This window comes from Hemitrygon akajei, chromosome 26 (genome assembly GCF_048418815.1).
Source record: "Hemitrygon akajei chromosome 26, sHemAka1.3, whole genome shotgun sequence".
NCBI classification, from domain to species: Eukaryota; Metazoa; Chordata; class Chondrichthyes; order Myliobatiformes; family Dasyatidae; genus Hemitrygon; species Hemitrygon akajei.
In genome coordinates, this window is record NC_133149.1 from 39,225,296 (window position 1) to 39,243,080 (window position 17,785).

Sequence of the window (17,785 nt, forward strand, 5' to 3'; positions counted from 1 at the left end):
AAAATGGGCTGACAAATGGCAGATGGAGTTTAATGTAGACAAGTGTGAGGTATTGCACTTTGGAAGGAAAAACCAAGGTAGAACATACAAGGTAAATGGTAGGACACTGAGGAGTGCAGTAGAACAGAGGGATCTGGGAATACAGATACATAATTCCCTAAAAGTGGCACCACAGGTCGATAGGGTCGTAAAGACAGCTTTTGGCACATTGGCTTTCATAAATCAAAGTATTGAGTATAAGAGTTGGAATGTTACGGTGAGGTTGTATAAGACATTGGTGAGGCCGAATTTGGAGTATTGTGTGCAGTTCTGGTCACCGAATTACAGGAAGGATATTAATAAGGTTGAAGGAGTGCAGAGAAGGTTTACAAGGATGTTGCCGGGACTTGAGAAACTGAGTTACAGAGAACGGTTGAATAGGTTAGGACTTTATTCCCTGGAGCGTAGAAGAATGAGGGGAGACTTGATAGAGGTGTATAAAATTATGATGGGTATAGATAGAGTGAATGCAAGCAAGCTTTTTTCCACTGAGGCTAGGGGAGAAAAAAAACAGAGGACATGGGTTTAGGGTGAAAAGGGAAAAATTTAAAGGGAACATTAGGGGGAGCTTCTTCACACAGAGAGTAGTGGGAGTGTGGAATAAGCTGCCAGTTAAAGTAGTGAATGTAGGCTCACTTTTAACATTTAAGAAAAACTTGGACAGGTACATGGATGAGAGGGGTATGGAGGGATATGGGCCGGGTGCAGGTTAGTGGGACTAAGCAGAAAAATGGTTCGGCACAGCCAAGAAGGGCTGTTTCTGTGCTGTAATGTTCTATGGTTCAAAGGACTTATTGCAGATCCTCATTATTAGTTGGAAGTAGAGGCACCTTGCAGAGGGAACAGGTTGGCAAAGGATTTTTTGTTTTGCAGACCTGTATGTGCAATCAGTGCAAGTGTCTTTTGTATTTCAGTGAAAAACTGACTTGGAGCTTGGCTTCCAAACGTGTGCATTTGCAAGTATTGTCTCCATAATGCAGCCTGATGACTAAGGCTTAAAGTGGCCTTGACTTAGGAATGAAAGTGACATGATCTCCGTTGCAGACACACCATGGAAAGTACAAGGACAGCACCAATCACTACAGACCTATGTGACCTCATATGGAAAATTCAACCCTTGAATTTTATGCTTGCTCAGACTGAACAGCTAAATTTAGCATGGTTGCCACCCACAGTACTCAACGTTTGAAATTACATAATCAATTTACTGTTAATGAATCTTTTTTAAAGTGAAATTTACCTTGTAATTTCAATCTTCAAAAAGCAGAAAAATATGACAGCACACTGAGACAGTTAGAAAAGACAGGCAGATGATAGGGCAAAATTACTGTCAGTGAGACAAGTTAAAACGTAACAGGGCCAAAATTGAAAAGGGTGATGAATACAGGACTGAAGGTCTTATATTTGAATGCATGCAATATACGGAATAAAGTAGATGATCTTGTAGCGCAGTTAGAGATTTGCAGGTATGACATGGACATCACAGAGTCGTGGTGGAAAGAAGATCATAGTTGGATGCAGGTTCAAGTGCTTTCCCATCGTATATGACAAATAAAGTCTTTTTGGGCTTCCAGTATAGGTATCAATTTTAACTGACATTTCAATGACAAACTTGGCCATCTTCATCAGGGATGATGCCTGGGCATGTCTAGTCCGGTGGTATTTATACCCCCGTTGTCCATCCCTCCTGATTGGTTAGGGACATCAGGTCCTGATGAAGGGTCTCGGCCTGAAACGTCGACTGTACTCTTTTCCATAGATGCTGCCTGGCCTGCTGAGTCCTTCTGGCATTTTGTGTTTGTTGCCGCTGAATATTTCTACCATTTTCTGTTTTTATTTCAACTTTTTAATACATTTATAACTATTGATAATGGAATAGAAAAGACGTATATCCAAACTCATTAATGATGCAAAGATGTTCAGGCTCATAGATGAAGTATTAAATTGCAGAAAGATATGTACAGATTAAGTGATTGGGAAACTTTTGGAAATCAATCTGATCAATCTGTAACCTTACTGCTTACAGGTCTAATTCATTTTTTGGACTCTCCCAAGAGATTTTTTTCTGCTTTTTTTCCCCGAATTGGCAAATTTGCTATTGGTCTAGAGTGGATGATCTCATATTGGTCAATATGAAATCATACAGACAATATGCCATCATCCAAGTCTAGACCAACAGAATAGTTTCCAAATAGAAAAAAAAGCTCCAGAGAGTCCAAAAAATAAAACAGACCTTTAGGCAGTAAAGTTAAGAAATATTTCTATAGACACTGCTACCTGATGCTAAATCCATGAATAGTTTTGAATGACTATTAACTTCAGATTCAAAAAGATATTAAAAAATGTTAAGTAAAATATATAAACATCAGAGAAATACATCACAGGTGATCATAACTGTAAGGGATATTCAATGTAATTAGCATTGTAAATAACTCACTTCCCTGCTATCGTATTCTATAAAACAGCTAATTAAAGATAGTAATGTATTTACCTTTTAACCATGTACCTTTAAAATTTTGTGGGCATTCCATAGAAGGCCCTTTTGTTCATTGAAATCACATGGCTAACTACCTTACAGTTGCAACAATACCAATCAATTAGTGCTTCCAGTCACAGAATCAAGTTTGGATCTATTTTGCCACTCCGTCTTCTTTTTAATCAATTTGGCACTGCCATGTTAAAATTTGCATGGTCTGCATTACTGGCCTTCCTTATCACATGTCCAAGAATTCAGTTAATCTAGTCAGAGAAATTCTTTCCTTTAACAAAGACACGGTAAGTGCCTTTGATTAACCTGCATCTTTTTAGATAAATGTCTGTCTATGCTTTCAAATTGATTCTAAAAAGTTGAAATAATTACCCAGTGGACCTCATCCCTCACATCACGACTTGCATGTCTGAATCTCAGCCGTGCCTACCACTAGCATGACATATGCATGTGCACAAGTATTTCAGTTCACCAAGCTTCATATTTCACTGAAAAACATATTGTTTCTTCTTCGATGGCTATCTTTGCCATTTCCTACTTTGTGACTTAATGTGATTAAGTTTGTCGATTCAAGTTTGTAAAGACATGGAGGAACTCAGCAGAGGAATAAAGAGTCAGCGTTACAGGGTGAGACCATTCATCAGGACGCCAACTCTTTATTCCTCTCCATAGATGCTGCCTGACCTGCTGAGTTCCTCCTGTATTTTGTGTGTGTTACTCTGGATTTCCTGTCTACAGAATCTCTTGTGTTTAAGAGTACCAAGATACTGTATCACCAGTTTGGAGCACATATCCAGACATTGACTTAAACTTCATCCACACATCATATTCCACAGAAATCTCTCCTAAGAGAGAGAAAAAAAATCTTGGCTTTGGGAGCAATAACAAAAATCACATGATACAACACTTACCAAAATGTGTAGGAGATGTATGAAGCTGAGATACTAGTAGCACATGGGGTTCCTGAATCTTCCTTGAAGCAACAAGAGGCCCAGCCACCATCGACTTACATATGAATGGTGCTACAGACAAAGGAAGATATAGGTATTCAAATTAATTTCAATAGAAAATGTGAAATACAAAACATCCTTAAGATTCACTTAACCCATTACCAATCCTCTGTAAATAATTATAAAATGATGCTTGGAAAACCTTTGTTTTGTGCAATGATTATCCTATAAGGTAAAGCCTAACAGCACGAATGGCTGCAATGCATTTGGTGATCCCTGTCTCAAAGGCTAACATCAGAACCTCCTTCAAAAGGGCCTGATGGTATACCTGGCAGAGTACTGAAAATCTGGGCCAACCAACTGACTGGAGTACTCAAGGCCATCTTCAACCTCTCACTGCTTCCTGGGATCATACTGGAATCCCAAGAAGAGCAGGGTCAGCTCCCTAAACAAATATCATCCACTGCAATGAAGTACTTTGAGAGGATGGTCATGGCTAGAATCAACTGCTTGAGCAAGGACCTGGACCGCTGCAATTTGACACCTACTGTAATAGGTCTACAGTGGACCCAATCTCACTGGCTTTGGAGCATCTAGACAATAGCAATACATAGGTCAGACTACTGTTTATCAATTAGAGCTTGGTGTTCAACACCATCATCCCCTCATTACTAATCAACAAGCTTCAAAGCCTTGTCCTCTGTACTTCCTTCTTCAACTGGATCCATGACTTCCTCATCAGGAGACCAGTTGCTGGGAAATGATAATACCTCAAGGATATGTGCTTAGCCCATTGCTCTCCTCTCTCTACACTCAAGACTATGGCTCGACACAGCTCAAAAACCCCAAGATTGCCAATGATAATATTGTTGCTGGCAGAATCTCAGATGGTGATGAGGAATCATACAGAAGCGAGAGAGAGCAGTTGGTTAAGTGGTGTTGCAACAACAACCTCACACTCAATGTCAGCAAGACCAAGGGATTGATTGTGGACTTCAAGAAGCAGAAGTCAAGAGAACACACACCAGCACTCATCAAGGGGTCAGAAGTGGGAAGGGTGAGAAGCTTCAAGTTCCTGGGTGCCAACAGCTCTTAAGATCTACCCTGGAACCAACATACTGATGCAATGCAATAACAAAGAAGGCATGCCAGGAGCTCTACTTCATTAGAAGTCTGAGGAGACTTAGTATGTCACCAAAGGTTCTTGCATATATCATCAGATGTACCGTAAAGAGCATTCTGACTGGTTGCATCACAGCCTGGCACGGAGCTTCCAATGCACAGAATGTAAGAAGCTGCAGAGGGTTGTAGGTTTAGCCAGCTCTATCACAAGCACAACTCTCCCTGTCATTAAAGACATCTTCAAGAGATGATACCTCAAGAAGGCAACTAGATGGTGTAGGTCATCCATCATTGAAGATCTACATCATGCCCTCATTGCTGTACTACCATGGTACAAGAGCCTAAATTCATGTTATATGTACTTCTGGTTACTCCAGTTTTTTAAATTGTTATTTTATATGATTTTGATTGGGGTGGACTGGCACTGCAGCCTGCAGTCAACGAACAACACAGCGCTAAATTGAACAGAATTGAACTAAACCAAATATTCCTGGACTGCTCCATGGACTCTGTGGTTTGATGTTTAATATTCTGTGTGTTTTTTGCTGTTTGTGTGATCGGTTCTTTTTTTGTGTGTGTTGTGTGTTTGATGTTTTTCTTTGAATGGGTTCCATGGTATTTCTTTGTTTTGTGGCTGTCTGTGGGAAGATGAATCTCAGGGTTGTACCCTACATATATACATTGATAATAAATGTATTTTGAATCTTTGAATCAACATTTTAAGAACAGCTTCTTCCACTTCACCATCAGATTTCTGAACAGTCTTTGAACAGTCTCAGTATTCATCTTTTGCACAAGTTTTTTTTGTAAGTTAAAGTAATTTTGTCATGCACTGTACTGCAAAAAACTTCATATTATGTCAGTGAGAAGATGGCATCACAGGATCTGGAAGATGGCATTTACCCACAACGTGCTGCTTTTCTACACTGGGAACCCCTGCTTACACGATCCATGGGAGGCTAATTTATTACACCGCTGCTACCTCAGAAGTGGCACTGGAGGTGAGGGAGAAGGGCCGGTGTCCTGGTGAGGTTGAGCTAATCGGCCGCCACTCCCTAGCACACTCCTGGCTAATGTTCAGTCCCTGGACAACAAGCTGTGCGAACTGATTCTGATTGGTCTAGGTGATGTTACAATGACATCCAATGCAAACTCAAGGAAAGACTCCTTATCTTTCTTTTAGGCATGATGTAGTTTTTCGGAATTAATATCAAATTCTATAGCATGCTCTTTCTTCCAAGGCTCTTCCATACTCTTTCACCAGCCTGTCATCCGTTTCCTCTAAGTACATCAACACATCCCAGTATGACAGAACCTGCACCAAATTACAGAGCCATATCACCTTATTCCACCTGCCAAACATCTTCACTCTATCAGAAAAGTTTCATTGGCTTCACCATCATTTTGAACCAACCTGTAGGAACTTATTCCTCCTTCTACAGGTGCTGCCTTACCTGCTTAGTTTTCCGAGTAATTTTTCATTTTTAATCATGTTGGCGAGGTTTTTCTTATCCTATCCATGCAGGTCTGGGCAACTTTCAATGCATTACGATCAACAACTACTTGACAGATAGACCTCAGTATGTGCGGTTGGGAGACTGTAGGTCTGACACGGTGGTCAGCAGCACAGGAGCGCCGCAGGGAACCGTACTCTCTCCGGTCCTGTTCACCCTGTACACATCAGACTTCCAATATAACTCGGAGTCCTGCCATGTGCAGAAGTTCGCTGATGACACGGCCATAGTGGGGTGTGTCAGGAATGGACAGGAGGAGGAGTATAGGAAACCGATACAGGACTTTGTGATATGGTGCAACTCAAACTACCTGCGTCTCAATATCACCAAGACCAAGGAGATGGTGGTGGACTTTAGGAGATCTAGACCTCATATGGAGCCAGTGATCATTAATGGAGAATGTGTGGAGCAGGTTAAGACCTACAAGTATCTGGGAGTACAGTTAGACGAGAAGCTAGACTGGACTGCCAACACAGATGCCTTGTGCAGGAAGGCACAGAGTCGACTGTACTTCCTTAGAAGGTTGGCGTCATTCAATGTCTGTAGTGAGATGCTGAAGATGTTCTATAGGTCAGTTGTGGAGAGCGCCCTCTTCTTTGTGGTGGCGTATTGGGGAGGAAGCATTAAGAAGAGGGACGCCTCACGTCTTAATAAGCTGGTAAGGAAGGCGGGCTCTGTCGTGGGCAAAGTACTGGAGAGTTTAACATCGGTAGCTGAGCGAAGGGCGCTGAGTAGGCTACGGTCAATTATGGAAAACTCTGAACATCCTCTACATAGCACCATCCAGAGACAGAGAAGCAGTTTCAGCGACAGGTTACTATCGATGCAATGCTCCTCAGACAGGATGAAGAGGTCAATACTCCCCAATGCCATTAGGCTTTACAATTCAACCGCCAGGACTTAAGAACTTTTTAAAAGCTATTATTAATGCTTTTTGAGATAGTGATTTAGATGCATATCATATTTTTTACTGAGTTAAGTATTGTATGTTATTAGTTTTGCTACAACAAGTGTATGGGACATTGGAAAAAAAAAAGTTGAATTTCCCCATGGGGATGAATAAAGTATCTATCTATCTAACTCATTACACAAACTGACATGCTTATAACTGTTCCCCTTCAGACTCTGACTCATCCTACTACACACATTTTCTTCACACAAAGACACTTGCAAATTTCTACAGATGTACCGGGGAGAGCATTCTAACTGATTGCATCGCTGACTGGTATGGGCCGGGGGGGGGGGGGGGGGGAGAGAGCTACTGCAAAATAAGCTGCGGAGTTGCAAACTCAGTCAGCTCTGTTATGGGCACTAGCCTTCATAGTATCCAGGGTATCTTCAAGGAATGATGCTTCAAAGTCAGCATCCATCATTAAGGACCGCCATCACCCAGGTCATGCCTTGTTCTCATTGCTACCAGCAGGAAGGAGGTACAGAAGCCTGAAAACACACACGACAGTTCAGGAGTAGCTTCTTTTCCTCTGCCATCCAATTTCTGAATGGATATTGAATGCATGAACACTACCTCACTAATATTTGTGAGGTAGTGAGATATAGATACATACATTACCAAAATGGCACCACGTACGGTGGCTGTGTTGCAAGCTCCATACCAACCTTACAGTGTATGCTAATTTCTGCAACTTCCTTCGCATTTCCTGTTTGAGAAGCTGATAGTCATGTCAGATATAAACTGACTCTTCTGAACACCGGGAAGATGCTATTTACCCACAATGTGTCACCTTTTCTACACTGAGAACCCTTGCTTACACGCTCCATGGGAGGCTCATTTATTACACCACCGCTACCTCAGAAGCGGTGCCAGAGGCAAGGGATAAGGCCTGGCGTCCTGGTGAGGTTGAGACGGTGTGCTATTTGCCCTTTCTGGTTGCCTGGGGAGTTCACGGCTGTTATAATCACAGCTGTGTATATTCCGCTGCAGGTTGATACTGACCTGGCTCTCAAGGAACTGTACATGACCATCAGCACCATGGAGACTGTACACTCAGAGGCCATCTTCGTTATCACCAGAGACTTTAATAGAGCGTCGCTGTCTAATGTCTTTCTGAAGTTTTGTCAACACTTTGTCATTTAAAGTGAAATTGGATAAGTATATGGATAGGAAAGGAATCGAGGGTTATGGGTTGAGTGCAGGCCAGTGGGACTAGGTGAGTGTAAGCGTTAGCACGGACTAGAAGGGCCAAGATGGCCTGTTTCCATGCTGTAATTGTTATATGGTTATATGGTTAAGGGAGCAAGGGCTTTACTCTTTGGAGAGAAAGAGGATGAAAGGAGACATGATAGAGGATGAACAGCTTTAAGTTCCTCAGCATACAATCACCGAGGACCTCACGTGGTCTGTACACACCAGCTATGTGGTGAAAAAGGCACAACAGCACCTCTTTCACCTCAGACGGTTGAAGTTTGGTATGAGTCCCCAAATCCTAAGGACTTTCTACAGGGGCACAATTGAGAGCATCCTGACTGGCTACATCACTGCCTGGTAAGGGAAATCCACCTCCCTTAATCACAGAACTCTGCAGAGAGTGGTGTGGACAGCCCAGCGCATCTGTAGATGTGAATTTCCTATGGTTCAGGACATTTACAAAGACAGGTGCGTAAAAAGGGCCCAAAGGATCATTGGGGACCCAAGTCACCCCAACCACAATCTGTTCCAGCTGCTACCATCCAGGAAATGGTACAGCAGCATAAAAGCCAGGACCAACAGGCTCCAGGACAGCTTCTTCCACCAGGCCATCAGACTGATCAATTCACGCTGATTCATTTGTATTTCTATGTTATATTGACTGTCCTGTTGTACATACTATTTATTACAAATTACTATAAATTGCACATTTAGATGGAGACATAACATAAAGGATTTTACTCCTCATGTATGACACTTCTGGGTCAATGTTCTGTGGACAGATAAGACAGAAGTTGAACTTTTTGGCGGAAGTGCACACTGCAATGTTTGGAGGAAAAAGGACACTGCACACCAGCACCAAAACCAGGTGGTCTTTTGCAAACTTGAGATGTGCAGCAATCTTCTTTTTGGAAAGTAGTGGTTTCCTCCATGGTGTCCTTCCATGAACACCGTTCTTGTTCAGCGTTTTTCTCAAAGGGGGACACATGCACTGAAACTTCCAGCAAATTTAGAAATTTCTGCAAGTCCTTTGCTGTGTTACCCTTGGGTTCTTTGTCACCTCCTTCTGCAATGCACGTTGTGCTGTTGGTATGATCTTTGCAAGACACCCACTCTTCGGGAGTAGCAACAGTACTAAATTTCCTTCATTTGCAGACAATTTCACTTACTGTGGACTGATGATCACTCAGGTCTTCAGAAATGCATTTGTTGCCTTTTCCAGCTTCATGCACCTCTACAATTCTCTGCAGCCTCTTTTGAATCTGAGCATTGGCGCCTCCATATCAGACAGTGATGCAACCAGTTAGAATGCTCTCTATTGTACATCTGTAGAAATTTGCAAGAGTCTTTGGTGATATACCAAATCTCCTCATACTCCTAATGAAGTACAGCCACTGGCGTAACTTCTTCATGATTGAATCAATGGATACTTGGGCCCAACACATGATACATTTTCTTTTCACTCAGGACCTCAAGATCTTGATGCCTTGGACCTTGAAACTGCTCACCCTTTCCAGCACTAACCCCTCAATGAAGACTGATGTGTGTTCTCCTGACATCCACTTCCTGAAGTTCACCATCAGTTCCTTTGTCTTGCTGTTATTGAGTGCAAGATTGTTGTTGTGAATCAACTCAACTAGCCACTCTATCTTACTCGGGACACCTCCTTGTTGCTATTTGAAGATTCTGCCAACAACTGTACCTAACCACACAGTTATCATTATAGAGTTCAGCAATGGCCTAAATACACATACTTGTGGTGTGCATTTGTTGATCATCAGCGAGGAGGAGATGTTATTACCAATCCGCACTGAATGTAGTCTCCCAATAAAGATGAATTTTGTTTTTAAACTGATAGCATCTTAATGAGAATAAGCTGTATGTCCACAAGGAAATGATGTGGGGGAATGGGACTGATGACAATGCTGTTGGGAGTTGCAGTGGACCCAATGGTCTGAATGGCCTCCTTCATATCACAATCAGATTTATAATTGCTGACATACAGTACTGTGCAAAAGTCTTTGGCACATATATATGGCTTGGGTGCCTGAGACTTTTGCACAGTATTGTAATAATTTTATGTATGTTTCATGCACTGTACTGCTGTTGCAAAAAGACAACAAATTTCATGACAACACACACAAAATGCTTGTAGATGGGGAGCAGCGAGAGAGGGTTTCACTGAACTCCCGTCAAAGAGAAGATTTAAACTTCTTCAGTGTAGGTATCACTGTCAGAGGCTTCGCAGTAGTGAATTTAAAGACCAAACACGAGGAAATCTGCAGATGCTGGAAATTCAAACAACACACACAAAATGCTGGTGGAACACAGCAGACCAGGCAGCATGTATAAGGAGAAGCACTGTCAACGTTTCGGGCCGAGACCCTTCGTCAGGACTAACTGAAAGGAAAGATAGTAAGAGATTTGAAAGTAGTGGGGGGAGGGGGAAATGCGAAATGATAGGAGAAGACCGGAGGGGGTGGGATGAAGCTAAGCTGTAATAGTGGGTCTGGGTCAAAATATGATCGAAAAGTTAAAGGGCCGAAGGAATCGTAGATGGGGAGCAGCAAGAGAGAGTTTCACTGAACTACTTTCAAATCTCTTACTATCTTTTTTTTCAGTTAGTCCTGATGAAGGGTCTTGGCCCGAAACGTCGACAGTGCTTCTCCTTATAGATGCTGCCTGACCTGCTGTGTTCCACCAGCATTTTGTGTGTGTGTTGTTTGAATTTCCAGCATCTGCAGATTCCCTCGTGCTTGCTCTTTAAATTTCATGACATATGCGAGTAATGATAATCCTGATTCTAATATGTGTCTCTACTGTGGACTGTGGAATGGGGCAGGGAGAGGGGAATCGTGGTTTGAGAAAAGAGGAAAGGAGAGGCAATGGAGTGGGAAGCACCAGAGAGGCATTCTGTAATAATCAATAAACCAATTGCTTGGAATCAAATGACCTTACCTGGTGTCTCAGGGCTGAGTGTGTCTGTACCTGCCCCACTTCCCACCTTGGCACTCCTTCTCTGCCATCTGCCCCACACTCCTCCCGTAGTGCCCCACCCTCACCATTCCCAACATGCTTTGCTCCCACAAAATTTTCGCTCTCTGCTCCAGTTGATAAATACAGTACTGTAGAAAAGTCTTGGGCACCTTCACTATATTATAGCCAGGGGTAGTATGAGGACAAGCTCCCACTACCTATTAAATGCTCCCAATGGCATACACTTCAGTTAGCCTCTGACAATCAAGTCCAACTCCTGTCCTTCATGTGTGACTATTTCCATTGACAGAAGGGGCAAAGGCAGATTACTGACACCTTAAAACCAGTTGTTTTGGGCAGATGGAGCTTGTCAACCATGGTTGGCAGCTCATCTAGGAGAAGGAAAACTCTGATTTCAAACCTCCGCTGCCTTGTGGCTATACCCACTCATGGGGAAGGCTTCAGGAGTAAACCCCGAGGGAGAAATCCTGAGTTGAGTCCCTAAGGCAGCCCTACATTGAGTTTAATGTTGACTGGCAACTCCTGCAACACTGCTGGTAACAAACTGTATCGGTCTCTGCCGTTCTTTTGGATGCAATATCCATGGTCAACCCTGACAGATGGAGGCCTCGCTCACTTAAGACTTTTGCAAAGTACTGTATATCTAAAATCTGTTGTTTTGCAGCAGCAGTACAGTGCAATATATAAAGATTACTAAAAATTACAATAATAATATATTAAAATAAATAAATAGTGCAAAAAGAGAACAAAATAGTGAAGCAACATTTATGGACCATTCAGAAATCTGATGGTGGAGGGGAAGAAGCTGTTCTTAAAATGTTGAGTGTGCATCTTCTGTACCTCCTCCTTGATGGCAGGAATGAAAATAGGACGTGTCTTGCATGGAGAGAGACCTTCAGGATGGATGCTGCCTTCTTGAAGCATTGTCTTTTGAAGATATCCTCAATGCTGGGGAGGCTAGCATCCATGATGGAGCTGGTTGAGCTTACAACTCTCTGCAGTGGTCCCTCCATACCAGACAGTGGTGTAATCAGCCAGAATGCTCACCACGGTACATCTGAATAGTCATTTGCTGGAGTTTTTGGCAGTCTCCTCAAACTGCCAAAAAAATATAGCCAGTGGCATGCTTTTTTCATAATTGCATCAATATGTTGGGCCCAGGATAGATCTTCAGAACTGTTGACACCCAGGAACTCAAAACTGCTCACCCTTTCCATTTCTGATCCCTTCCTGAAGTCCAGAGTCAATTCCTTGGTCTTACTGACATCCAGTACCAGGCACTACTCAACCAGCTGATCTATCTCACTCTTGTACCCTTCTCATCACTATCTGAGATTCTGCCAACAATTGCTATGTCATTGACAAATTTATAGATGGCAATTGAGTTGTGTGTATGCACACAGTCGTGAGTGTAGAGAGAGTAGGTCACACATCTTTGAGGTGCGTCTGTCTTGATTGTCAGCAAGGAAGAGATGTTATTTATAAGTAAGCAAGCAAACACTTTAGAGAAAAATATGAAATTTATGTTCTCTTAAGAAAACACAAAACTTTAAATACTACCAGAAATTCTTTTATTCAAAGTGTCCTATGTTTTATCATGTAAGTATACCTCCATCTCCCCATTTCTCTCTGAGGTTTCTTGAATATGTAAGGTAGAAAAAATTGAGTTCAGAGAAGTAAATGTATTTGAAAATTTCAAATTTTCAATGAAGTATTAGCCCAGAGCTCTAATACATGCTTTCATGATCCTTCCTCACCTCACCATCTAAAGTTTTTGCTGATACTTTCTACATTAAAAGTTCCAGGGATGTGTGCTTCTGGTGTTTTCGGCCTGCTGAGTTCCTCCAGCATTTGATTCAATCCAGCATGTGATTCTGAATATCCTGTTATGAATCAAACCTTGTCAACCACCATTGATCCAAAAATGCAATGTGTCACTTTGTTTAAATCTAGATAGTCAGCTGTGAATTTGGTCTCTGGCATCGAACTTTAAAACTTGGACAGCTAATATCAACTGTATAGTTAAGTGAATTAAGTGAAAGTTCTCGAGACATTTAGTGGATAAGAACATGTACACCAAGGAAAAGCTAGGAAGTAATCAAAGATGCAGGCAATACCAGGATTCCAAAATATAAACATGAAATATCAGACATTGCTCAACTGTTAAGGATAAGATCCAATAAAAAGTCACCAACCTGGAACGTTACCATTGTTTTTCTCTCCAGGCATAACCTTCCCAATTTATCTGGTTGTACTTAACCATTTCCCTTCTGGATGTTACCCCCAAAACACCCCAATTTCTCGATTATAGGTTTATATTACATGTATGTTCTTATGGCCCCTTTTCTTCTATCTTAAACCCCTCCCATTAACAATACTTGTGCCTCTAGGCAGTTTTATGTTAATTACTCTCTGATACTCTTCGTTGGATTTTGACTACCTTTGCAGAATCTCTTTTGAGCTGCTATATCCTAAATAGTAAATGTGATGCTCTAGATTTCCAGCATCTGTAGAATTCCGTGTGTTTATGATCTGTGCTTACGAATCCTACATGCTCAGGTAGATTTAAATCCTCTAATTGTGATTTTGTGCTGTATAGTGGCAAGGCGGGAGCAAGGTCCCCGTTGCCACAGCAACCATACTTGCGCGAGCGGTGCAATCTAAAGATGGCTCATCTTTTCACTGTCCATTGAAATCGATTACAGTTAACTCCCAGTCAGTCGCCTCACACTAACAACCAACAGCTGGCGTACTTCAAATACAATCGGATAAAACATTTTCCCCTCCAAAATCAGAAGAAACAGCCACTCACATTTAACGCCACGTCTGCACATCACGCTCAACCTTACAACAGCAGCCATGTCGAATAGTCCAACCAAGGTCACCCTACCGGATGTAGTTGTAAGGGCACGGGAATAAGGCAATGCGCATGTCTAAAATTACTGAGGTTTGTGGCCGTTGTTGTTTGGGCGTTGACGTTTAGTTTTAAGTTCGCAGTTGTGTTTTATGTGGCTTTTCTTTCAGTTTTTCTTTTCAATTCACTAGTCTCAACGTAGCAATAATATTGCTGCAAAGTGAATGTTTTCTGAAACGAGATGCTCCAACTTTAGGGAATATTTTTGAGGGTGAAAATGTTCGATGTTGAAGGTGAAATTCAAAGGGAAGTCGGGGCAACTTTAAGCAAGGAGATTCGTTGTAAATTATTCACGTGTTCAGATTTGATAAAAGTTAGTTCAGTTCACCCACACGTAAACTTTTAAAAACACTTCTGGATACAGATCACATTCAGTTAACGATCAAAATCAATGTGAATAGCACCGTAAATCAAAAGTTAAATAAGCTATTTTGTTCCGGTAATTCTGATGGACACAGTTAACTGACGACTTGGATTTCTTTTGGAAACTGACAGATATGACCAAAACAAGTTCATCATTAAAATTAATAATCTAGTACCTTTGAGACTTTGGTCATGCTTATTTAGTGGGTTAGATCCAAAGTGGCCCCACCCCACACACAAATTAATACCCAAACGCACCCTTATTACACTTTTTTAACATATTACACAGATGTATAGTCAATTTTCCAGTGGACCGAGTAAGCTTAAGGAAAATAAAAATATACAAACACTCTAGACTCCAACCCCATCTATAAACCTGAAACCTAGTTTTCTGGGACTAAACCCATTCCCAGCCACCCAAGCGGCCTACGATCCAGATCCTGATCCCAGCTGTAATCCAGACCCTGACTCTCCAGTTTAGATTCCAAACTAGCAACTGAGTCTGATGCTAGAGTCTGAATTAATGAACAACTGGATGTTGGATTATCAGTTTTATTGTACTGCTTCGATAAGCTTCTTATCTGAATATATATATATATGTATATATGTAGAGTGCTGGCGTATTGGACAAGATTGTATCAGCACATTTTATGGATTGGACTCTAGTTCACGTTATGATGGGTTTATGGTTTCTAGGTGCTCCTTTTTTGTTGCTATTTTGATTGAGGCAGACTGGCTCTGCAGCCTGAAGTTAATGGACGACACAAAGCAAAATTGAACTGAACTGAATATGCCTAGACTGGTTCAATGATTTGTGGTTTCGTGTGTTTTTCACTTTTTTTTTGCTGCTTCCATGATTTGTTTTTTTTTGTGCATTGGGAGTTTGATGTTTTTCTTTGAATGGGTTCCATGGATTTCTTTGTTTCTTGGCTGACTGTGGGAAGACAATCTCAGGGTTGTATACTGCATACATACTTTGGTAATAAATGTACTTCCAATCTTTGAATCTTAATATCAACTGCAAATTCCAATCATGCCATGCTGCCATACATTTAATGCTCCAGATTTTGTTGTATGTCAAAATTAAAATGTTATGTTGTTCTAACACATAATTATTCCTTGATGTTGTTGACTAGACATTGGCATCAATCTTGTTGAACACTAGGAGTGGATGATAGATGGGAACAAATGAGCACGTTCCTTATGGATGAGATTAAAGATTAGGTTTATTTGTCTCACATACATTGAAACATACAGAGAAATGCATCCTTTGTGTCAATGACCTACACATTCTGAGGATGTGCTGGGGGCAGCCGCAAGTGTTGCCATGCTTTCTGTGCCAACATAGCACAACCACAATTTACTTACTCTAACCCATACATCTTTGGAATGTGGCAGGAATCCAGAGCACCTGGAGGAAACCAACACAGTCATGGAAGTAACATGCAAACTCATTACAGACAGTGGTGGAATTAAACCTGGGTCGCTGGCTCTGTAATAGTGTAACACTACTGTGCCAAATGTAATTTGTATCTATTTTTCCACGAAAACACTCAGATCTGCATTAAATTTCATTCAATGTAAGGATTGAATCTCTTTGTAAATTGGAGGACAGCTGCCCTTTTAATGCTGCCTTCACCAGAAAGATTGCAGTGGTTAAGAAGATGACTCATCAGAAGCTTCTCAAGGGCAGCTGGGGATTGGAATTGAAGACTGCTGTATCCAAATTCCCAGAAAAAGCTGCATTAATCGTGCAGCTGGATTCTGGACTTCCTGTCAGATCGCTGACAGGTGGTAAGAGTGGATTCCCTCACCTCCACCCCTCTGACTCTCAACACAGTAGCCCCTCATCTGACTGACCTATAACAGATTTCCATTGGATGTAGTCCAAGGGCTACACAACTTGGAGCTTTAGGTGACTTCTTTTGTTCTGTTCAACTCCGGTTCAAACTAGTCAAACCAGATCACTCAGACACTGGGAGATAATACCTCTGCAAACCTGCCATTGTACACAATACACAGCCTATCTGAGAACATTCTCAGGTTCAGCAGATCAGAAACTCCTTGTGTCTGTGTTCAATTTCTCTGATTAAGTTATCCCAGAGCAGGTATCAGTTCATCAAACAATTGACAAAATGGAGGTTTACAGAGCAGCTACACAAAATGACAGCCTCCATTCCTTCAAGCGCGTGGCAAGAACAAAGACAACTGGTTTGTCTGCTTCCATTGACCTAGACCCATTAAAGTTCAATGTTTTCTTCCATATTTTAGTTCCCTCATGGCCATCAGTCTGGGAGCCGTTAAAGGCCAGTTGGACAGAACTGAGAACCAATGTACTCATGTGAGGCAGAAAGGCAAAGATGGCAATGGTGGTGTTATGTTTGTGGTACTGGGAAGCTGGGTGGCCATGAATAACACACATAAGAGATGGAGGGGTGAGAAACAAACATGTCGCTGTTTATTTTACTTGGAAGTCAGCTACCCAGAGTGCCCTCTCACATTATGTTCAGTATGTAACACACAGGGAAGCTTGACAGCAACCCGTAAGGGTCAAAATATATATGACTATATAACATATTGCTCCCCCTTATTTTAAGGCTTTCTAATTTCCATTTGTTAGTTACCATGTCCGCCACTTCAGATAGAACAGGGTTAGGACACATGTGGTTCCGGACTTGGGCTGTAGTTATTGGAGCTGTAGGTACCTCCTTGAAGTAAAAATCTCTTTCAGGGATGGCTCTGGAGCTGTAACAGCTAAGGGAAGTGTGGATAGTCCATCAGAGTTTGAATGGTGTTCGGACCTCCTGTGTTTTATATCATACTGATGTGCAGATAGTAACCCAGCCCAACATTGCATTCAACTAGCAGCCAGGGAAGGAACGCTGGATGTTAAGAGGTGATAATCTGTCAGTAGTGTAAGTCGTCAATCAAAGATGCTTTGTCTGGACCTAGCGGCTTTCTGCCTTGTTTAATGTCCCAATGCGAAAGTGATTGGATGCTCTTCACCTGATGGATGATGTTTGAGATAACTGCCTCCATACCATAGGGTGATGCGACACAGGCCAATGGCATCAGCAATGATGGGTTGAAGTGTGTGAGTGCCTCAGATTGTGACAAAGCTGTTTTGGCCTTTTTAAAAGCCTCTTCACAGCGATCTGTCCGCTGCCATTGTGTTGATTTATTTAAAAGCTCATGAAGTAGTTTCATCATGCTAGCTAGGTTAGGAACAAACTTTGCGTAGTACGTTAGTAG

The 17,785-nt window shown here is 41.8% G+C and overlaps 1 protein-coding gene across 1 annotated transcript in view; it reads right to left on the reverse strand.

The window, feature by feature from the left end:
• sdhdb (succinate dehydrogenase complex, subunit D, integral membrane protein b) overlaps positions 1-14,187 on the reverse strand; it is a 30,027-nt gene extending 15,840 nt beyond the window's left edge. Inside the window, exons 1-2 of the mRNA XM_073029924.1 lie at positions 14,069-14,187; positions 3,439-3,549 (exon numbers count right to left, since the gene is read on the reverse strand). Coding sequence (XP_072886025.1) covers positions 3,439-3,549; positions 14,069-14,117 — 160 coding nt within the window. The 5' untranslated portion in view covers positions 14,118-14,187. The remainder of the gene's footprint in view (positions 1-3,438; positions 3,550-14,068) is intronic.
• Positions 14,188-17,785: the final 3,598 nt, after the last annotated feature.